The 24,851-nt window shown below is 37.2% G+C and overlaps 1 protein-coding gene across 1 annotated transcript in view; it reads left to right on the forward strand.

Moving 5' to 3' along the window:
- cemip (cell migration inducing hyaluronidase 1) overlaps positions 1–24,851 on the forward strand; it is a 177,300-nt gene that overhangs the window by 56,148 nt on the left and 96,301 nt on the right. The window contains exon 2 of the mRNA XM_052130572.1: positions 17,688–17,793. Coding sequence (XP_051986532.1) covers positions 17,736–17,793 — 58 coding nt within the window. The 5' untranslated portion in view covers positions 17,688–17,735. The remainder of the gene's footprint in view (positions 1–17,687; positions 17,794–24,851) is intronic.

Consider the following 24,851-nt stretch of genomic DNA (forward strand, 5'->3'; position numbering starts at 1 on the left):
TTGCAGTAGTCCAGTCTAGTTATGACAAGTGACTGAACATTAAGTTGTTTGGTATGTTCAGATAAGAAGGCTCATATTTTCCTGATATTGTAGAGTGTAAATCTACATGATCGTGCTGTCTTTGAGATGTGAAGAGAAATTGAGTTGGTTATCGATGGTTACTCCTAGATTTCTGACTGTTTTGGAGGGTGTTACTGTAGTTGAACCAGCTGAATAGTGATGTTGTGTGCAACAGTAGGGTTGGCTGGTAAGTATTTTCTTCTTTTAAAGGTGAAGTTTACACAGGAGCATCAAACTGTGGGTAATGTTGGACCTAACAGAGGCCCGAGCTGGAAGAGGGCCCACAGAAAGACAAAGGCAGAACGTTTATCCTCTGTTACCATGCTCCACGCAGAGCACTGTCAGACAATGCAATAATGTAGTCATGCAGACATTCTCTATTACAAAGGCATGCTATTTCTACATTCAATAAAACATGCTTTAATTGGCTAATGACAGGATCACAACTAGCTCAGGGGGACACAAATCTCACTCATGGTAACCTTTTCATATCATAAATAAACCTTTTCATAACATAAAATTACATTATTAACATTAAACGAAATTTGAAAAAACTATAACCCCAATTACTTTTAGATGTTAATGAATTACATCCCCAAATTGTCCCCAAAATCTGCACTGACCAACCTAATTAATTATGCAAACGTAATAGCAAGTCCCCAAGCAAAAACCACAACAGAAGTTACAGAATTAATTACACTTTCACTTTCATGACGTAATTAATAACCTGTGCCGTTTTTCACTGAATTGCAAGGAAAAAATTAGCTAAATATTTACACTGCACAGTGACAAAAAAATACATTGAAATAATAAAAAAAAACAATGCAAAATTCAGTTGCATGGCTTGCAAGAATTTGTAAATAATTTGATAATAAATACAATTATGTATTGTAATTCGTTTAATAATATTTAACGTTTATTTTGGAGCAGTTAGCATGTAAATAGTTAAATAGTTTTATATGAAAGACTCACAGACTTGAGTAAAGTTTAAGATGACATTTATTTGATGAATATAAAACAGGAATGGAATGTCTCTCTTTGGCGTAAGCCCCGTCTGGCGGTCCGAAGAGATTGTACACTGAACCGTCAAATCCTGCCAAAGATAGGAGGCAGGGGTGAGGAGCCTACCCCCGTGCAGGACGGGACTCAACTGGTGGTGGTAGGGTGGTGGAAGTTACCGTATTGGCACACTGAAACAGCAATGTGATAGATTGTAAGCAGACTTATAAAGGGATGGCTGATATGTGATTGGCTAGGAGTTATCTAACTAATAGTGCGATGATGTACAGCTGCAAGTCTTCCCGCTAGAACTACGCTGCGCTTACATTTAGCAAGTTATGATTTGCTAAAACTACCTGAGAGCAGAAAATCCTCAGGATAGATTAAACAGCCTGGCACCCTCTCATTTCAGAGATCTTGTGGTTACTAATGCAAAAACTAGTAAATTAATATATATATATATATATATATATATATATATATATATATATATATATATATATATATATATATATATATATTAGAGCCGGGACTTTAACGCGTTAATTAAGATTAATTAATTACACAAAAAATATGCATTTATTCACACTTATTTGTTTAAGGGCCCGTCAATTTACACCTACGTCAGATGTCTCAGGTGTGTTGCATCATAAAAATAAAATGTTTAGGTCACTGTGTCAAGTTAAATATAGTTTAATACTCAATCTTTAAACGCATCATGAGACCCTTAGATCGCATTTGCGCTCCTTCGAGTGTTTTGAACGCAAGAACGTAACGCATATTTGTGTTGTTCTGCCTACTGAAGTGTTTTCAGGGGTCGCCTGTGGCTCAGTTGGTAGAGCGGGTTGGCCACTAATCGCAGGGTTGGTGGTTCCCAATCCCTGCCCACACGACTCCACATGCCGAAGTGTCCTTGGGCAAGACACTGAACCCCAAGTTGCTCCCAATGGCAGGCTAGCACCTTACATAGCAGCTCTGCCGCCATTGGTGTATGAATGGGTGAATGAGACGCAGTGTAAAGTGCTTTGAATACTGTTAAGGCTTAAAAAGGCAATATATAAGTGCAGACCATTCACCATTTACCATTTTCTTCACTGTATAAACTGCGTGTTGCTCATACAGCTGAAATTTCACTCACTGCCCTCTGGAGTAAACAGGTGGTACTACAAGCTTGTATTTCTCAGGAATCTTCCTTATTATGGTCCATGGGCATGCGATGAATTTAATTTAACGCATTATTTTTTGTAAAATTAATCGCACTGAATATATATTAATTACTTATAAATAATATAGCACAGTTAAATATAATCTAAAACCATTTATATTTAACCCCCACCACAAACCCGAATTATTTAGGTGGCCCTAAAATAGTTCTGTGCACGACATCCCTGAGTTCACCCAAATATAATAAGTGAAAAATGTGGAACACAAAAGGAGAATTAATAATGAATATCCCAGTCCCTGTTTTCAGTACAATGGCAGTTTATAGTTCCTCACTTTAAAGCTTAAAAAGGACCCGAAAGCTCATTAAAAAAATTACTACAAAAAAGTTGTCCATGCGCTATATTCAATCTTCTAAAGAACAGACCAAAATGTAAGTAGATATTCGCTGAAAATCCGCCTTGTGTTGTAGCTCTCATACAGTACCTCATTCACACTTCAGCATATTCAAACTTGCCTCCTTTGGCATCACTGCCATGAAACCTGGCACAGAGCATTTTAAGTGGCATATTTGAATACACAAATGGGAATGAGATTTTAGAACTTTGGTAGAGGGGAATATTTTCAGTGAAGAACAACTTTTATTTTTGTCTGGTCCTCACACAAATCTATCATATGGCTTCAGAAGACTCTGAACATAGTGCACAAGTCAAATTGACCATGTTTATGCTAGTTTTATAATGCTGTTTTGGAGCTTGGCAGCCCCTAGTCACTGAACACTTTTGTTGTTGAATGGACAAGAGCTACATCAACATTCTTCTTAATATTGTGTCTTCTTTTGTTTACCACAGAGAAAAGGAAATCATACAGGTTTGGAATGCCATAGGGCTGAGAAAATGCTGAACTATTCCTTTAAGGTGTCACGTCAGCAACCTTCTCTGCTGTGAAACCTTATAGCCACTAATTTTTTTTCTGTTCCTTCCTGATTTATATGACTGAAACCTCTATATGACCCAGTAGGCTGATGAAAATAGGTTATAATCTGTTCCACACGACAGTAATCCCCAGTCTTTTATAGCCTACAGTAATTACCTTTATATAATAAAAGCCTGTGGTTCAGGTTTCAAATGTGTGTTTCTTACATCTTCATAGCAACTGCCCTTAAAAAATGGATCAAATTATAACCTAAACCTTATAATTAAATAAACGTGGAGTTTTCCTATCAGAGATTCTCTCTAAAGTTCATCCACACGTGTTTTCTTGGACCACGGAGGCTCCCTGTGCTTTCACTGTCCCACCATGCTTTTAAAGTTTCCTGTAACTGCTGCTCTGGGTAAATCCTGTTTGCTTCCATAAACGTCAGGCTGTGTATTGGAAACGTATTTCAGAGTAATGAAAGAGAAAAGTAAAACCTCCCATTCTTTTGCCTGGTCAGCATGATGGAACATTCCATGCAAAAGTAGAAATGTGTCAACCAATAGAGATTCTGCTAAACCATGTTTATGTTATACTGTATTTACATGGCTTGGAGTGGAACAGACAGTGCAGATAGTGTTAGATGCCTTTTGCACCCCTTTGCAAATAGTGGCAGATACTATTTTTACTCCTATTGAAATACTACACCAACTGCAAATAGTCACTCTGAGAGAGACAAAGAAACATTGTGTAATACGAAAATAGAGAACAGATTTGTTATTAAGTGGTAAAATATGAAGTGACATTACATTTATGGTTGCCAAGCAACATGCCAATTTATCGCATAAGTGATGTGCGGTCACAGGTGTGTATATGAGCAATTTTTTTATGGCTCATCCAATCAGAATTCAGAGTCAGAACTATCTGTTTCATTTGAAATCAATTCATTTTTAACTCTGGTTTTATTTAATGTGAGTCTTTTCATTCATTTGTAATTATTAATCGTATTTATTTTTATTTACATACATCCAGTTCCAAATAAGAGAAAATGACTTTCTGAAAGTACCTTTCATTTGTTAGGTATTTAATTCACTAGATTATCCAAAAATGGGCATTATCAGATGATTATTTAATATATAATTATTTTAATGGATTTTCAGCCAAAATAGCTATATTATTATAAATACATTTACCATTAGGTATGGATGTGCCCGAAGCCAAATAGCTAATTCAGAAAGGCTTGAACAATGACTTCAAAACAAATAACGAATTCATCTGAATAATACAAAAAATATTAGTTTGACTGATTATCCAAGAAGCACATGGATAAAGCAACGTTTGAAATAAACATATCCAAAATTACAATGAATTTATGAATCTGTGCAGCTAATATTTCTAAAGTGTAAACCTTATGAATGAAAATGCGCGTGGTGTGATTTCAGATCGGATGGCCGCGGTCTCGACTCAGTCTCCATTAATTGTACTTGTCTGGTATGGAGGACTAAACATGCAAAAATAATAAATAAATACATAAATAAATAAATTTAATAATAAGAAAATAAATAAAGGATAAAATGTCTTGATAAAACAAATATAATTCGTTTTTAATGAAAGTTATTCCTGAATTTATTTTTGTATGACTTTTTTTTCCTTTATTTATTATTTTCTCTTTTTATTTTTAGTCTTTAAAAAAATGTATTCTTTCATTTGTTTTTGTTTTTTTTAAATTATTTATTTATGCATTCATTTATTTTTATATTTATTTATTCCCACATGTATTTAGTTCTATATTTAAATATTCCCACATGTATTTATTTTTGTATTTATTCTTACATTTCTGTCTCTTGTATGATAATGATGTGGGCGGGTCCTGCTTACCATTGGTTTATTGTAGATTGAAGCGTGTGCTCGATTACTCTTGACTTGTTTTGATGTGACGTTAGGTCATAGCCATATTGCGTGTAAACTATAGCTATTTGTGGGGCTATAAACATAAGAGCTTCAGTCAAGCCAATATTTATTGGTTATACTACAATCACAAAATAAATGGGGAGCTGTTTCTTCAACAAATCCACAAAATGAGCAAGTTTCTTAAATTATATGATTTAACCTTGTCCTTTTCTTTTTTTTGTGTGTGTGTATATAACTTCATATTTTGATGTCTGCAAATTCATAATATTGTTTTCTGTTATTATGATTGTTCATTGTAAAAGATACAACCATGCTTCATTTCCCTGATCGTTTATGCATGTATATAAATCTATAGCTGACGCTTCACATATCTAGAGAGTTAGCGCCATGCTAATGAAGTGGATAATCACGCATCAAATAAATGTTTAATTTAGAGTAGAAGTGCTTATTGATGGTTTAGGAAAGCTGTATGCCGGTATGAATGTAGAAGCACATCCTGGATTGTTAAACTCTCTGCAAAACGTTTCCCTGCATATTCTAAATCTGTGCGAGTCAGGGGGTGCTGAGGTGGGAAGTCCATCTGCTCCCGATAATACTATTGAGCTCTCGACCAATGATGCACTGGAGCTCCACAAGGACCGCCTCCCTCATTTACATGTTGCACACAGAAAAGTAAAAATAAATACATGTATAAATAAATAAATATATATGGGAATATATAAATATGGAAATAAATATATGTGGGAATAAATAAATATAAAAAATAAATGAACACATAAATAAAAAAAATATGCAAAATAAATGAATAAATAATTAAAAGCTAAAAAGAATAAAAATAAAGTTAAAAATAAATATAGAAAATAATAAAGGAATAAAGTCATACAATAATAAATTCAGGAATAAATTTAATTAAAAACTAATTATATTTGTTTTATCAAGACATTTATTCCTTTATTATTTATGCATGTTTAGTCCTCCATAGTCTGGAGCTTATCAAGTGTAACAATAATTAAGATATGGCATCATATACATGTTCCACTTCTTGAAATATCTATGTTAATTTATCACACGATTCACACGTGTTGGTTCCCATGTATTCATATATAGCCTAAACCTGAGCGCAATATTAAATTCCTGACATGAAGAGATGATTTCACATCGGAGCTCATCAATCCGTCTTTTAAAGTGGACCACATTTATGTTCACATCAGAGAAGTACATTTTTTGGTTAAGATATTATTTCAAAAATATATAAAATGCTCCATAGAGGTTTAAATGCTCCATAGAGTATTCCTCTATTCGGAATAGGGCTGTCGAAAAAAATTAAAACAATTAATCGCACCATAATAAGGAAGAATCCTGAGAAATACAAGCTTGTAGTACCACCTGTTTACTCCAGAGGGCAGTAAGTGAAACGTCAACTGTATTAGCAATGCACAGTTTATACAGTGAAGAAAACAACCATCCAGCAGCAGCACAAACACAAACATGCATTACTTTCTTGCATTCAAAACACTTGATGGAGCGCAAATTCGAACTAAGAGATCTAAGATGTGTTCTAAGTACTAGATATTTATCTTGACACAGTGACCTAAAAATGTATGTTTATGACGCAACGCACCCGCAGGTGTGATGGGTCCTTAAACAAGCCCTCATAATAAATCTCGATCTGATTGACAAATTCACTTGTGAAATGGATTGCTGTGAACTGTAGGCCAATAATTGGCTTATGTTTAATAATATGGTAAAGCGCTTTTTGTATTGTCTTATCAATGATGAACTCTTCTGCCACAAGAATGTAATGCATTTTAATTATCTGAACATTTTCTATATATATATATATATATATATATATATATATATATATATATATATATATATATATATATATATTTAATTTAAAGATAACTATGTATAATTATTTCATCATTATATATTGAATTATTGTTATATGAGGGGCTTTCTCAGCAAATATTTGTATATGCGATTAAATGTGATTAATTATGAATAATTAATCGTGACACCATGTAATTAATTAGATAAAAAAATGGAATCGATTGACAGCCCTAATTCTGAATATTCCTGCTCATGTAAAACAAATAAAATAAAACGAATCGGTTACCTAACGTAACCTCGGTTCTCTCTAGATGAGGGAACGAGTATTGCGTAAGCTAGCTTATGCTACGGGAAAGATTCATCTTTTCTGAGATATTGAAGCCAAAAAATTATCCTTAATTTTGTATCCATTGTCAACGCAGTGCAGCAGCTGCATACCTAGAGCGGGCTAGCTAGGGAGCTCATTGGTTGCTCTGCGGCAACTGCTGCAGCCTATAGACGAACTTGAGTGAACTCTCGTCCAATGACAGGCGCCCGCGCCGTCACTGTATCAAAGCCCGCCAGAATGGGCGTGGCTAGAGTGCATATAAGCGTAAGTTCGTAGGCTGGAACCCTGGTTTTCATTGAATGAAGCGAAAATTGCTCGTGGCGCGAGCACGGCCGGCTACGCAATACTCGTTCCCTCATCTAGAGATAACAGAGGTTACGTTAGGTAACCGATTCGTTCTCTTACGAGAGGAACCCATTGTCAACGCCGTGCGCGCCAAGCATCCACTGCATGAGTCCCGGGGTGGGGGACCCGGGGGAGCCCTTGTGAGTGGGGGAATAATATTTGGCCGGCAAGAGTGCGGGCCAGTGTGTGTGTAATACATAAGCACATAGTGGGAAGGGAAAGACAGATCTCAATAGCGAGATGGGAGGGAAGGCGTAGAGCGGGCGGTTGGGCCAGTCCTGGGCTAGCGCGTCCTCGCTTTTCGAGAAAAATACTGGGCAGTGAGAGTTCTCTTCTGACGCAAAGAGGTCTATCTCTGCTCTGCCGAATATGCTCCATAACTTCTGGACTGTTTGAGCGTGCAGGGACCATTCCCCTGGGGAAATATTGTCTCTGGACAGTCAGTCTGGGCCGTCGTTCCGGTGGCCTGGCACGTGCGTCGCCCTCAGCGAGCGCAGGTGGCACTGGGACCAATTCAGTATGCGTTTTGTCAGATGGAAGAGGTTCCTGGATCTGACACCGCCCTGACGGTTTAGATAGGATACCACAGATCTGTTGTCCGAACGGACCAGGACGTGGTGACCCTGAATGACCGGGAGGAAGTGCATCTATTTTGACTGATTAAAAACCAGTCAAGATGAACATGCTCCTCTCGAACCTACATTTGCAACTTCATACGATTTGTACTGCCAAGATTTATAGCTCACGTGAGCTGCTGAGACTGCAGACTTTGTTCTGTGTTCTGTTTGAACTTTTGGATTGCGCTATGCTGATAGGACAGGGTCAGCTTGGAGGACAGGGGTGGAAGTGGGTTATCAGGGAAAGGTACAGAGGGCAACAGTCTCTGTTAGAAGATAGACAGCCCAGGATGAGATATTTGACTCAAACAGAGATATCTTTGGGAGGTAAAGCTGGCATTCTAGGTCTGGATCTAAGCTAAGCCTGTCTTCACAGGGTGATGTAATGTTTTGGATTGGAGTGTCTTAGATTTGGGGATTTTGATAGAAATCTGAAAGGGCACACTATAGTGGGACTGGCAGAGCAGTCTGCAACAGAGCAACATGACAAGAAAAAGGAAAGTGCAGAAAGAGTTTTTTTAATATTGTATGCTTGGGTAGGATGGAAGTTGCAGTTATCTCTCTCTCTCTCACACACACACACACACACACACACACACACAAACAAAATGTTGCTGTAGGGAGCAGGCTTCCCATGGTCATGCAAAAAACATGATCATGTGGGAAATGGAAATGTTCACCAAATGTTCACGCACCCTGAAATCCACCTCATTCTGAACAATAACTGACAAGTGCTATCAAACATTTTTGGCATTAATTAAAACATGCTCACCTTGCGAGACACAGGTTCTGGTCCCATAAAAACCAGAAAGTAAGTTGCATTTTTGCTCTAAAATTTTTACTCTACAAATGGGTAAGTTTAGGGTTGGCGGTTGGGTTAGGAGGTACATCTTATACAATGTGCATTCCTTTTGACTGTATTACTGTACATAATTTACAACTAAAAATACAACTTGCTTTTGGCACCACTCTATGGACATTTAAACTCAACAACACTTCCAGCTTTGGCCACTAGGGGCAGTGGTTCAAATTTCAGTCAGAAAGAATAGTCAGGACATTACTGATATAAAAAAAGACCCATCACTATTTGAAAAAAGACATACAATCTAGACAGGCCCCATTTCCAGCAGCCATCACTCCATCGCCTTATCCTTGAGTAATCATGCTGAATTGCTTATTTGGTTTTGCCATTATATCAAACACAGTTGAAAGCTATTTTGAGTTGCCACAGTATGCAATAGACTGGCATGTCTTAAGGTCAATATTAGGTCAAAAATGGCAAAAAAACTAACAGCTTTCTCTAGAAACTCGTCAGTCAATCATTGTTTTGAGGAATGAAGGCTATACAATGCTTGAAATTGCCAAAAAACATACAAAGGTGTACACTACAGTCTTCAAAGCCAAAAGACTACTGGCTGTAACAAGGACAGAAAGAGATGTGGAAGGCCAGATGTACAACTAAACAAGAGGATAAGTACATCAGAGTCTCTAGTTTAAGTTTATGTCCTCAGCTGACAGCTTCATTGAATTGTACCCGCTCAACATCAGTTTCATGTACAACAGTAAAGAGAAGACTCAGGGGTGCAGGGATTATGGGAAGAATTGCAAAGAAAAAAGTTGGAAAAGTGTTTGTAAACCAACACTTAATCCTAAGGGGTAGTGTTTTAAAAGCAAATTCGAAATGAAAAGCAAAGGCTTTCTGAAAGAAAAAAAAACATGACATTTCATGTCGCTTCTATGTCACTTTGGTTTCAGTTTCAATGTCATCAATGGTGCAGCTTTGTATATCACACTGATGTTTAAGATATCAAGGTGTTCTGGTTTTTAAAGTGTTTTAGATGGTTTCTCCTCATGCGGCGCATGCATTAGGCTACAATGACCAACAATGCTATTTTCAGCGCAAGAGTGAATCTGCACTGCGTTTACAGATGCTTTTACTGTATTAAACTGAGTACAGTGCTGAACATAATGCATAATATAAATGTAGCATATGGCAAACCTTATTTTACTGGGAAATAATAGTTTAGAAACATGTAATCAGTGATAATGCAATTTAAAACTTACACTATTAATGTAAAAATAGTTGTATGTAATCAGAGACTGTGTACAAGCATATGTATTTAATATAATTATGCATTTTTCAGCTGGGCAGAATTATTAATATTTCTATTCTGGTGTCACCATTGCCCTCTGCTGGGCTGATTTTTTGTCCCACTCCACCCCAGATGAATCATTTTACTCTTTAATGAACAGTACATTTGGTTAAATTATACAAGTAAAGGAATGAAACAGTTTGCGTATGTCCTGAAAGTAATAATAATAATAATAATAATAATAATAATAATAATAATACATTCAAACTTGACTTTTCATGATTCAGGCTTTGTTCAAAGTTTTGTGAGAGCAAAGAACCATTGATTCTGTAAATTGAACCAAATCCTTATGCCTTTATCAATTCTGTTTAAAAAAAAATCTGATTTTAATAAAATACAGGAAATAAGATTTAGGATTTTATGTAATTAATCGATTAATCGAAGAAATAATTGAAGATTAATCGATTATCAAAATAATCGTTAGTTGCATCTAGAGCTGCACGATTAATCATTAAAAGATTGCAATCTCGATTCAGACCCCCATACGATCCTATTTCTGAATGACAACGATTTAGTTCTGTATATTAACGTTTCCATTGCATGCCATTGTAAGGTGGTTAAATTATTCGGCAGCTGCTGTAAAAAATTTGGACCGTGAAGCTATTTTTTATCATATTAATCTCTCTGCTTAAGCGCTAAATATACATTAAATATGAGGGACATGGATATGCGGTTTTCACGTGCGTGTCACGCCATCCACTATGCACTCAGCAGTATCCATGCATGTGTGTCAGCCAGGCTTTACCTTCATATGGGAACTCTGGTGACAGGTGGATAGCAGATCACATGCATGATTAAATCAGGCTTCGCTCTATATCACAAAACATATTCAAACCTTTTGAATTCTGCATGAATATTTTTAATTTCAAAGCGCTATAGAGCAATTCGGTAGACATCCCCAACATTCTGAACCGCACTGATGGGGCAAAGAGAAATCTGCCCTACACCAGCAACAATTACAAGACTTTAACATTTAAACATCAATACCTCCTTTACTAACATTTATCACAGTAAACTGTAACTGATTGTTTTCATTGCAAAAGTGGCAGTTTTAATGTGCTTGGGCTATTTAATATATAATTATATATTATATATATATAAAAATCTTTTTTTTTTAAAAGAAAGATTAACAACCTCACCACATTAATAAGGAGCCATCCACCGTGACTTACCTGTCATTATCGCATTACAAATGCCACTGTTATGAAAGAATTATGGTGAACATAAAGGCAGGTTCAATTTAGAATAAAAAAAAAAAGTCTGGACATTTAAAAAAAAATATATAATTATTTTTAAATAAATGTATACCAATTATTAAACAAACTGAAGCAAAATACAAATGAACAAATTTTCTAGCAAATTACATGCTATTTTGTTTAGGAGCCCAATGTTCAGGTTTTGTAAATCACTGAAGTAAAACCGTGATGTTTATTCCAGGCAAAAAACATTGTGATTCTCAATTTACCCAGAATCGTGTAGCTCTAGTTGCAGCCCTATTTTATAGCCCTTCAGAGTTGAATTATACAAATGTAGGTATTTCCTGAACTGCCCACACACACGCTCTTGATGTGCACATCCACTTTTGTTGTTTCCACCTTTGTCTCTTGTTGTTTTTTGATGATTACATCTTCTTCTAGCGCTTGTGTAAGCACTGCTCAGTTGTGAGTGTTGCTACCTTATGGACCTGTTAAATAAAGCAAATAATTCCAGGTGCATGCACATACTGAGTATTCAAGAGTATGCACGGTTTGAAAAATCAGGCCACATGCATTAAGCACTGGACACATGAAATGTGTGTCACCTTTCAGTATGCAGACGCCAAGCATTCATGAATGAGCAATATTAATATTGGTCTTTGAATTAGCAAACAAAACTACTAATTATGTGCAGTAATCGTTCTCATCAGATTGTCATTAATTACACATTATATCATGGACAGCAGACTACAACTAAATATATGTGTGTTAGAATGTGACAATCAAAACCAAACACACACGGACAGCCAGTCCTCTGTGAACACTGATAACACAGGCAGACACCTTTATGTTTAATATGCACTGAAAGCTGTTGAAAGAAACTGCATGTCACCTTTTAAATGGCTCTGCTTTCGCCAGCCTAGTAGATCTTGTGGTATTTGGCTCGGGGGAAATCTGTGCATGCATTCGAAAACTCAGTAAGGGGATTTCTTTTGATTTTCACCAAATTCCATCACGGCAGACTCAAATTCAAGCGGCTGAAAGTAAAAGAGCAGTTTGCTGTCAACTGGCTTTTACTTTTAAATGGAAAGTTCACCCCAAAAATTTACATTTTGTCATCATTTACTCACCCCCAAGTCCTTCCAACCTCATTTCTTTTCTCTGTGAAGGTTCGAGCTTCTGTTTTCCATAAAAAGACAGTGGATGTGATTTACACTAAGCTCCATAAAGTATCATAAAAGTAGGCCATATGACATGTACACTATATTCCAGCTAATCTAAAGTCATATGATAACTTTGAGTGAGGAACAGACCAAATATTAGGCCGTTATTAATTATAATGATAATAATAATAAATCCTTACATTTATATAGCGCTTTTCTAGGCACTCAAAGCACTTTACATAGCATATGGATGATGCGACGGCAGCCATAGTGCGCCAGAATGCCCACCACACACACCAGCTATTGGTGGGGAGGAGAGAGTAGAGTGATGTAGCCAATTCAGGGATGGAGATTAATACGAGGCCATGATAGATATGGGGGGAATTTGGCCAGGACACCGGGGTTACACCCCTAATCTTTACGAGAAGTGTCCTGGGATTTTTTTAATGACCACAGAGGGTCAGGACCTCGGTTTAACATCTCATCCGAAGGACGGTGCCTTTTCTTTTTTCAATTATCAATCATCCTCTCTGCTGCTCTCAAATTTCATTCTCGCTTGGATTTGAATAAAAAGTGTTACCTTTAGACATGTGCCAGGTTTAACATCATCTATGTCAAATAAATAGTTATTGTGTGTCACACAAGTAATAGTAACAGAGAAGTTTGAAAAACACGAACGCGAAGGAGATTTTAGAGTTATAGCAGAAGACAGGATTATCAGTGAATAACGACTTAAATTTGGGTCTGTTCCTCACATAAAGTTATCGAACTGTTGAATCAGTATGAACTGTTCAACTTTGTCTCATAGAATGAACGTTACTCTATACATTTTTGCAAACTGGCTTGTAGGTGCCGCATTCTGCGATTCGCTGCAGTTTCCTGGTGAAATGAACACTAGAGGCGCTACAACAACTGTGCGGTTTAATCATTGTCACACAAATCACGAGTACAGTTGCTGATTTAGATTTTATATAAATGTATATTTCACTCTATTTCTCACCGCCTGCTTTGTTATATCAAAATACTTGTTCTTTAAAGCATGATTTTAAAAACGTTACATTTTAACACTTGTATCACAAACCCACCTACATATACAATATTAGTTTATTAGTCATACCTGCTCTCTGTTAACTTGTTGATTTCTCTCCCTATTTTAGTCTCCTTGTGTTTGCTGTCCAGTGCCAATTCGTCTTGTGCTTGTTTTCAGTCTTGTGTGATTGTTTATTCAAGTTGGTCTTGCCAGTATGTTCCTTGTCTCGTTTTGAACCTATTAATCCCAACCCGGTCCGGTCGGTCCTGTTCCCCGCTGCCTTCTGCCCCAGCCCTGGTTTATTCATTATTTCATATTTGTTGTTTATGTTTCTTTCCCCCTTGTGGGTGTTATGGTTTGTTTTTGACCTTTCTCATCATTCCCTCTGATCATGACAGACAGCTGCTATTGAGTCCAGCCAAAGACACACTGAGGTGAAAGTGGCATGGAAGCAATACAAAATGATGTGGTTGCTTCATTTAATGGGTTTTCTTTTTTTAGTTCAAATTTTCATTTTAAAACATTATTGGTTAGAGTTAAAGAGTTGGTTAAGGGTAAAGATGTCTGTTTTGTTAAACTCTTATTCATCTTTTCAGACACTATTGGTTAGGTTTAGTGTACAGTTTTAGGTTAGGGAGGTAAGTTTTACTTATTAAACTTTAACAACCTCATCTGATTACAACCTCATTTTGCTCCATTTTGGCACCCCCTGCTGGACATTTCACTTGAAAACTGCAGCCAAACGTGTCATGAAGCAAGTCATTTCAGTTTTACAAAACCATTGCAATGCTCATTTAAATTTCATGAGACCAGGCTGGAAATGTTGTTGTTTAAAAAAGTACTGCTTGAAGATTCCTAAAAAATTATCCAATTGTGGTCTATGGAAATAGAGCGCAGCAGTCTGGATCCGAAAGTAAAAATCCAATTATTTATTTCCATTTGATAAATTGATTGATAAACCTATTGATAAAAGTCAAGACAAATAGATTTTTAACAATAACTTATACAAATTTAAAGACAGACATATCGTGAGCTTCGGGGTTGTTAGTTTGTGGTATATGCTTCTGTTTAAGCCATCTGTCTGCGTTATATTACCTTCATTGTTTAAAAATCGCGTTTAATAGTGGGATTCCTGGTGAACAACTACAGTACACATGGTACAGCAGTGAAAAGTCTACCAATCAGTGAACCGTGGCCAAGAAAGCCCGCAAAATAAGACCGGAAGCAACCGCCAACTTCAATGACACACTCTGAATGACGCAAACGAGTCAGTCTCGCTGCACATATATGTGTATATCAGAATATTTCGCAATAAACATAAACTATATTGTTTCTATACTTATAATCAACAATCTTAAATTAATAGTTTTATACATTTCCTAAGGTTTATATTTGATCATGCCATTCGCAATGCTTCATGGGATTGTAGTTCGTGCCCTCGTGAAAGAGGGTAAGTACACAGACTTGTACCTTTGACTTTTTGTCTGATTTTCAAATCATTTTTTGCCTTAAATTAAAGTGTGTGATGTTGCGATTGATCTCTGAGCTGGTTGGTTTGGTTCATGCTTTACATCTCTTTAATGGAGGATTTTTTTTTTTAAAGTCTGTTAAAGAAATTAATGGTTAAATTACTTCTGGTACCCAGATGCTGAATAAGTGGACGGGGGCACGGTTCCACTGTATGAAATAAAATAAAAAAACAGATCGTTTTAAACAACATGAAGGTGACAGAAATAGCATTTTTAGGAATTATTCTTTAACTATACAGGCTGGCTGGGAAAGTGAGGAAGATGCTATTTTTGTGTGCACAGGAGTCAAACTAGACACCCAGGACATCAGTTTACCTACAGCATCTTATTTTTCCTAGGTGTACTGCATATCTAAATGTGATTTGGAGGCAAATGGCATTTGCACAGTGTGACATGGATTTATTCTCTAAACTGCAAAGTCTGACTTTTTGTAAGCAATGAAGTGATTCACATAGCTTGGTGCTGTAAGTTGTGTTAGTTGACACACATAGGATGTTATTTAGCAACATTTCCAGGCTGCTATTTTACATACAATGAAACTGGATGGTGATCAGTAGCCTTCAAGCACACATAAGGACAAGTAAACACCATAAAAGTAATCCAAAAGATATGTGCACTATATTCCAAGTCTTCTGAATCCATATGATAGCTTTGTGTTAGGAGTAGATTTAAGTTTAAATATATTCAGATCTCATGCTTGTGCTTGTGTTCAGTTCAAAAATTGGACCATTAGTTTTGCCAGCTTTGACAACACTGACGGCAAAGACCGTTGGTTCTTGAGTGTGTCGTAACTAATCACAGTACAGTTTGAATACCGCTAAGTTTAAAAAGGCACTGTATAAGTGCAGACCATTTACCATTGTTGTTGTATCGCCTCAAATGTTTATTTCACCGTCTACAGATGTACATCGAGAAATAATTTTGTAAAAAAGTAGGCATAGGAATGTGATTCTATGAGACCAGGTTGAGTTTATTGGTTTGCTCTTGCACACGACTAACATATTGCACTTCACATGCTGACTTGCATTACAATTTGAATAAACAAACAAATAAACAAGCAATATTTGGATCCATTTAAGAGAATATATTTCCCTCCAATGGGCAATGACTGACATGCTGATAAGACGAAGAGTTGTCAGTGGCAGACCATTATTTCAGCAAATCACTAAGATAGCAGATGTGTTCATGCTACACTGTTCAGAGTTGCATAACAGCACTGCTTGACATGTCGGACAGGACATGATGCAACTCTTACCTTGGGACAAGGAAGCCATCATGCCCTGGGCAGATTGGCAATGCTAATAGATATCACAGCAAGACAATTCTAGTGCAGAATAGCACACGTGAAAGACAGCTTATTTAAAACAGTAATAGTAGTTGGATTAAAGCCTTAAATACGGAACACTAAAGCTAAGTAGAAATTGTGTATTGGCAATTATTTTACTTTGGTAAAATGACTTGGTTTAGCCTAACGTTGCATTGTCCTCTTTCTTTTTTCATCGTATAATTGGTCTGTCAAGCATAGCTGGAGCCTGCATGAGTGAAACCAGGAAACTGGATCCCATGTATGTCTATATTGGTTATGTAACTTTTTATATAACTGCATTTAAACAAGCAGATTATTATTAGCCCAGTCAGTACCTGAGCCCTCGGCCTGCTGTAGTCTTTGATCTTTTTTGGATGTTCAAGTAATATTGCTGGTGCTCTTCTAATCTCTTTGAAGATAACCACATAACTTTCAGATATCTAAAGTTTCAAAGGAATGCAAAACATGAGTGCACCACATTCAATGTTAGGCAAACTGACAATGTCACTCGCTGGTTTCTATGGCAACTTCTCATCTGTGCAATGGCATTTTTTTTATTCAACTGGCCATAGTCTTTAACTTGCACATATTTATATATGGAATAAAAATCACAACTGAGATCTCTTGAAAATCATGTTTTTTTTTATTTGTTTGCTATAGACATGTGAGATTAAATGGAGAAGTCATCTGCTTTTCAGAATTTCTCCCAGTAATCTCTCATGTCTCCTCAGAAGAGATGCCAACAGCATTTGAGAAGTTTCAAAAGAGATTTCAATAATGTCTCAGACGGTGCTCATATTTGCCAAAATACAAAAGTCCGAAATCAGAGGTCAGAGATTTCAATATGAACTAATTTCTCATCTAATTCTCCCAACACCAAATTATCTGAGCTACAGTATGCAATCAACATACATTTCAAAGCTATATACTCTTACTGTGTCAACAACTGTCTCTCTTTAGTTTGTAATAATTTTTCTTGAGGAATAACAATAATAATAAAAACGTCTGAGACAACGTAGATGAAACATAATATCTACATGAGAGCTATGAAAGAACAACCTCCGAACAGTCATGCACAGAATTAATTCAACTCTCCTAATTGATAATGAAGTAATTATTTGTTTGTGTTGTGTTGCAGGTGACGCACTTTTAAACTCTGGCCCAAACCAACCAACAGTGCTGAAAAATGAAGATCTGTGTTGCACTAATTGTAAAAGTAGCTGCTTTTGCCATTGCTCAGGCTGGTAAGTTTTTTTGTTCTCTTTCTGTTTAGTCAATTTCAAAAATGTTTAAAATGACATTAACAGCAACATGTTAGAAAGATGTGCTGGTTGAAGAATGAACATTTTGGCCCATGTTTTTAAGGTTGTGCCATCTCATAGTGAAATGTGAAATGTCTCATTTACATGAAATGTAACTCTGGTTCCCTGATGGGAACGAGACGCTGCGTGATCGCATTGGGACGTGCTCTGAGTGTCACGTGGTCTGAAGCCCTTGTACAATCACGACAATTTATTGACCGGTGGTGCTTAAGTGACGATGCCCCTAGGGAGCTACTTCACTGGCTCCATTAAAGTTCTCAGTTTGGCGCCATCGAGTTAGATTTTCTGCAGGAAGGCACGAGCTTATGTACCTGCTAGAGAGTATGGCCAGCTTATGCAACATCTCGTTCCCACTCAGGAAACCAGCGTTACGCTTCATGTCCCTTTCATAGTAACTTGAGCTGCGTAATCGCATTGGTAACACGCACTTTGTAAGCACTTGATATTGCATCAATAAGGCAATAAAACAGCCTTTGCTTGGACAATGAAACACCCCTGTTGCAGCCACCAAAGCACACAAACAATTGTTCTGACTTAAGCCACTATCTAGTACGGTCAACATAAACTCACAGCACCCGAACTGTGCAAAGCATATACAATCTTTCATGCTCTTGTGACTCATATGGGGGAGGATGGAAAGCCTGAAAATGAATAGTTTGCGATTGAAATTAATAGAAACAACCTTGGGCAAATAGCCCAAATTTAAACAATGCCAATGCTACTAGCAGGGCTGTTTTAAAAGTCAGAAACGTATCAGTGACTGCTATCATGAGCCCCAAAAGCCTGTGAAGAACATATCTCACTCTAAACATCACTAGACACTGGCGAAATGACATAATGTGAACTGGAGACTGCATTGCTCGCGAATCCAGCTCCACCCCTAGAAAAAGAGTCTGTTGCCCTGGCAACAGGACACTCTTGTCTAGGTTACACACAGTCCTAGATCTAATGGCTGATCTTGATGTTGGGCAACTAAAGGCTCCAAATGGGCAAACACTAACCATTCGTCAAGATAATTCAAAAAGCGGATGCCTTCTAGGGCATCAAAGCTGCATCCATGCATTTTGTGTAAGTGCATGTTGCCATTGCAAGTCCGAACAGAAGGATGCAAAATTGATACGCTTGCCCCCGAAAGCGAATCCGAGGAAGCGGCTGTGCTTCAGTGCAATCTGAATATGGAAATAAGCGTCCTTCAAATCTATTGTCACAAACCAATCCCCATTTGTTTCTGCATCAGCATTCTGAATTTACATTTCATTCGTTCGCAAGCATAAATTACGGGGGAGACTGAGATAAATTGGTGTAAACGAAAAACGGGTTAGAACTAAACTGGTCCCAACCTATAATGGGTGAACAACGCATAGTACTCGGATAGTGCAAAATATCCTCGCGAACAAAAGCAGCGCCTTGACCGACTCGTTCCCCAGTGCGAGCCACAGGGGAAAAGACGAGGTAAATTCCAAACCGAGCCGATATTAGCTCAAAGTATTCTATAATGCGATGCACTTGGTTGGACTGCAAAACTATCACGTGTAGATCCAACAGCTGACTGAAAATAGTGACATCCATGCCACCACCGATAAATTGAGCAGAGATAGCAGTGCGCATCTCTTGTCTCGCCAGAACGCCTACGTGGTCCACGAACGGGTGAAAAAACTAGTTAAAATACCTTGCATCTCCTGAAAGCATTTTTTTTATTGTATTTTGTTTATAGCGATGGCTCAAGACACTCATGGTAACTATTTTGCATGCTTGTTCATCAGAAAATGGCCTAGCTAGGCCTCAGAGCATGTCCGATGAGACTCACGCTTTCGCTAAAGGGAAGGGCGACAAACACGAGGAAGAATCCAATGTCCATTCACTCTCTAATCTTCACAAACACAAGCCAAAAAATCAAAACTGCCCCTGCACACGGAGCTCCAATCTGGAGGCCGTGGAACTAGAATAAGTAGGGATAAAGCCTCATGATGAGAAACTGGAAGCCACTGTCCCTGTCGGAACCTTGTAATGTTTGGACGCGGAGGAGCGGCCACCGTCCGCGAGGGGAGGAGGGACTCGCTGACGCCACCTAAATTATTATTATACCAATCCTTAATAGTTGTATTATGTAGTAAACTGTATTTTAAAATGCATAAAGCACTCAAGGCCACGCTAGAACAATATTTACAATATAGTAAGGCTTGTCAAACGATATGGCTACTACATAATAAAACTATTAACGGCACAAATGTTCATTAAAACAATATTTTATTAGGCAGAGGTTATTTAGTATGTTGCTGTCCAAAATATACAGTCATCCTTCCATTCTCGTCTTAATCCCTGCTGCCAAACAGTGAGTGACAGATTGACTGAGAGCCTTATAACAGACAGAGACTCTTGCTTTAGTTTGCCAAACCCACAGCAGCCTTTTGATACTTTTTTCCACTCTGTTTCATGCTAGTCCAGCGTTCAATAACTCAGTTTTAAGCCAGGACCCAACAGTGCAATCCATGCCTTTACGTGGCTGTAAATATTCTTCCTACATTTGTGCTTCATTCGACTTCACTCTCCAAAGCATTTTTACTTTAATTTCAAACAGAAGTTCCTCTTAAACCTTGTACTTATAGCAATAATTGTAAATATGAGTTGCAATTATCAAAAGGCAGTGCAGCCTTCTATATTAAAAAAGGGAAGAAAACAAACTGTGCCTTTTTGCGTTGCAAGCAGTCTTAATGATTCAATGCATTTGCACAAATCCGTACGACAACACGTTTGCATGTGCGTTTAGAGTGGTTTGTGGTTTTTTGGAGCAATGCGCTTACATGTCTTTGCAGAGGGGAAAAGAGCAAATGAAATCCTGTGGGAAAATCAGCATTTTAAAAGCTTTTTGTTGAGAACAAAAAGCATGATGGGTTTCCACAATTTAGTTGCGGCTTCAATTCCGTATTTTGTAAGGCTGGTGATGACATCATTTGTATCTCTGCAGGATTACTAGTTAGTGGTCACATAAAAGCATTTGTTTGATACGATACTGTATGCTACTGTGTTTTCCTTCATTCTTTCATTCTGCGAGAGCTGAGCATGAGATGAGTGGTAATTAATTAAAGTCATGCTTAATCTAATAGTTCCTTTGTTGTTCTTTCATTGCCTTCCATCTTTTCTTATTTGTTATCTAAAGGAGAAGCTTGATATTTTGCAGAATGGCATTTTCTAGGGCTTTTTGTTTGTGTACTTGTATTTTTGAGGTCCTGGGGAGATTCTAGAAATCTTATCAGAAAGAAAGAACTTATTCACGCTAGCTGCATCTTTGATTTGAATAAGAATGACAACGAGGCTGTGAGGGATGGACGTACAGTCTCTTCAAGGCTGTACAGCAGTTTAAAGTGTTTTTAGATCGTTCTGTGGACAAAACATTGAAAAAAATACAGTATCTTCCAAAGAGGAGACAAAAAACTCCAGACAACTAGAGTTCAGATGGGATCAGATGGAATCTAGGAGCTTTATACAGCTTTCCACCACCTGTGCCATTGAAGAAATGGTAAGTCCATCCCTCACAGCCTTGTTTTCATTTCATTAAAAGATGGCACAACTGCAAATTAGGTCTATACCATCAAAGAGCTGTTTGCTGTACTAATTAATTCAGGAGTTGCTGAATTCCCAAAAGCTAAAAGTTAAATATAGTCAGTGAATTACCAGATTAAAAATAAATAAATAAATAAAAAACAGAATTGTGTTTGGTTATTCAAGGGTCTCCATAGTAAAAATAAACATGTATGCAATCTCTATGAAGGAATCAAAAAAAAAAAAAAAAAACTGACTACACAACATCCTTACAAAGGATCTGGTCCACAATATAGTGAGCTGCCTCACTGTCTATAGGCAGCTGTCCTCTAAGGCAGTATCCTAACTGAAATGGAAATTCATAAGCAGAGGTTAAAGTGGTTTTGAATTGTTCCGGCACCTTTGATTAAATAATATCTAATAAAAGAAAAGAAAAGAAGAAAAGACAGCTTTTTGTTTGTTAATCCATTCCATTTCTTGTATGCTGAGGTCTGGGTTTTGTTTGATCCATTTTACACATTCCACCACAAGCTATATTTAGCAAGTGTACAGTACTCGCTTAAAAAAAACTTTCAAGTTTGGGTTTGGCATTATGAGCGTTTTTTAATTATTTAAGCATTATGATTCGCTTTAGTAAGTGCGAATCTTGGCAGAGGTGGCATATTCAAGAGTGGCACTGTTCTCTAGAGCAGCATGAGCCAGCACACCCCTGCATATAGATGTGCTTTCCATCCTCTTTTGCTCCGCGGCCCGCTATCAGTGCATAGAAATATGCAACCAACTGCGCCGGAGTTTCTGACATCCACTGATTTGCATTTGCAATTTTGCGTGGTTTATTAAAAGATATGCTATAGGCTACCCAGAAGGGGTTTTAATTTGGGACCACTGGACCAACACTGTAAAGTTTTCACTGTTATTTATATATATATCTATGCGTGTACAGTTTTGGAAATGTGTTTTTTCTTCTTCTAGTAAATATACAGTGAGATTCACTAGTAACAATTCTTACATTTTGCACTCTTTTATAACTTAAATCAAATATTTTCATTATAAATTATAGAATTATCTTAACAATTTTAGTGAAGGTTTGATAAATGCACATGTATTTCTATACACCAAACAATAGAAGTCAAGTCATTTTGATTTGTATAAAACTATTCACACTTACGTGTTCACTCAACTATTCAAAATTATGCTGTAAATGAAGCTGTAATGTCTGAAATGTCCTCATTGAGCAGTTAAATAAAAAATGTGATTGAAAATCATGTCTTAAAACAGTTTGTCTTTAGCCCCCCCAGTGAGCAAGCCAAAGGCAACCGTGGCAAGGAACTCAAAACTTCATAAGATGTTGGTTAATTGAGAAAATTAACTAACTCCCTTGGGAGGAACCAGGCACAGCTCCCCTATGGCTATACAGCATGAAAATAATGCCAATGTTAGTTATCTACAAGTCATGTATTATGTGATTGAACTGAGTAGATTGGAGTAGTTAGTGGGCGATGTTTAAAACTAAAGGATATTGAACTGCAAGATTGATGATTAAGTGTCTTTCAAGTCCATCCCAAATTGACTGCTGAAGTGCACGTAGGTGCAGTGTCCTTTATTATTTGGCTTAAGGAGGCTTTAGTTAGCATTTATTTACACACTATATAGTCCATATTAAGAGAGTGTTGTCTGTCCTATGACAAAGTCGTTTTTCGAAGATGCAGGCAGTGGTCAGTGAGGTGTGCCTCAAATTTCAGCTGGAAGCTTGTTGTAGTTCAGTTCGGTAAAGTCTGAGGTGCAGCCAGTGAATCATTACATGTTGTATGTTTGAGTTAGGAGCAGTTCATCCTCTGTGAAGTCCATCATAATATATTGAAGTGATGCAGAAACTGATTATCGATTCTCCCCCCTCGCTGTCTGGTTGGCACAGACTGCAGTTAGTAGTCATCACACAGCAACATACTGGGGTGGGTGTGGGACATCAGGCTGGACCGGAGCTGGATCTAGCAGGCTCTGGTAACCTCGGGATATGTATGGGGGTTGAGGGAAAGTCATGTCATATCTCACGTAGGGCACTCTGAAGCTCCCTACGATTTATACTTTAACATCTATACTTTAAACACACTCTGCAAAAAAGAAAGAGACCCTGCACACAATTGATTTTAATAGAGTTTGGCATGAGCATGTTGCCAAACTATGCGATACTCTGACAAGCATGAAATATACAGCACACATAATCGTTAATTAGTCATTTTTTCTTAGATTGAACTATTAAACCTTCCAGTATTGAACAAAGTATGGATATAATCAACTTTAAATGATTTTTTCAATGCACATGTTGCATTGCATTAAAAGATTGTCCTCTGTACAAGAATACATGCAATGTTATCTTCCAATTTGGACAATAGAAAGTATCTTGTATCCTAGTGTTTGGACAACATGGTCAAACTTAACTTCACTTTCTCAGGGATCCTTCACTGGCCACTGCCTGCTCCTCGGACTTATTATGGACTTCACCAGAAATTAACTGCCACAAGCTTCCAGCCGGACTGTGAAGCACACCTCTGCTTGTATCATCTTTGTCATAGGACAGACAATATTCTCTTAAAATGGAATACATAGACAATAAATGAATGCCAAACTAAAGCTTTCTTCAGCCAAATAAAAAAAGACACTGGATCTCGTGCACTTCAGCAGTCAATTCGGGATGGACTTCAAAGACACTTAATCATCAATCTTACAGTTCAGTATACTTTAGTTTTAAACATTTTCCGCCAACATCTGCTCAACTGAAATAATACATGATTTGTAGATAACTAATACTGTCATTATATTCATGCTGTATAGCTAGAGGGTAGCTAGCCCCCCCCCCCCTTACATTTACTAACTATTTATCTTATGGCGTTTTGGGTTCATATAGCCAAAATTGCCTTTGGCTTGCTCATCGTGGCTAAAGACAAACAATTTTTATGGCATGATTTTCATTCATGTTTTTCATTTAACTGCTCAATGTGGACTTTAAGACATTGCAGACATTACATCATAATTTTCTGTTACAGCATAACTTTCTGTAAAGCTGCTTTGAAATGACATGTGTTGTAAAATAAAAGTGCTATAAAATGACTTGACTCGACATGTTGCTTCTGAATGTATATCTTCCCTGAAATCGACCCCATTTTGCCGAAATAATTACAGGCGTCATCACCCATCAGCCATTTTTGCATAAATTGTAATTGTAATTGCCTTCCCTCTGGTGCTACTGATAGCGTGTTGTGCGACTACTCTCCAAGATATGGGTTCTGGTTCCGTGGAAACCAGGAAGCAATGTGTAACATAAACATTAATGAGTGTGATTCGAAGGTTTAATTTTCGCTTTCAAATTTAATTTTTACTCCACTGGTGGTAAGGTTTAAGGGTTGGGGTTTGGGGGTACAATTAATAAAATACAACTTTTT

Source organism: Xyrauchen texanus, chromosome 1, assembly GCF_025860055.1.
Source record: "Xyrauchen texanus isolate HMW12.3.18 chromosome 1, RBS_HiC_50CHRs, whole genome shotgun sequence".
Classification (NCBI taxonomy): Eukaryota; Metazoa; Chordata; class Actinopteri; order Cypriniformes; family Catostomidae; genus Xyrauchen; species Xyrauchen texanus.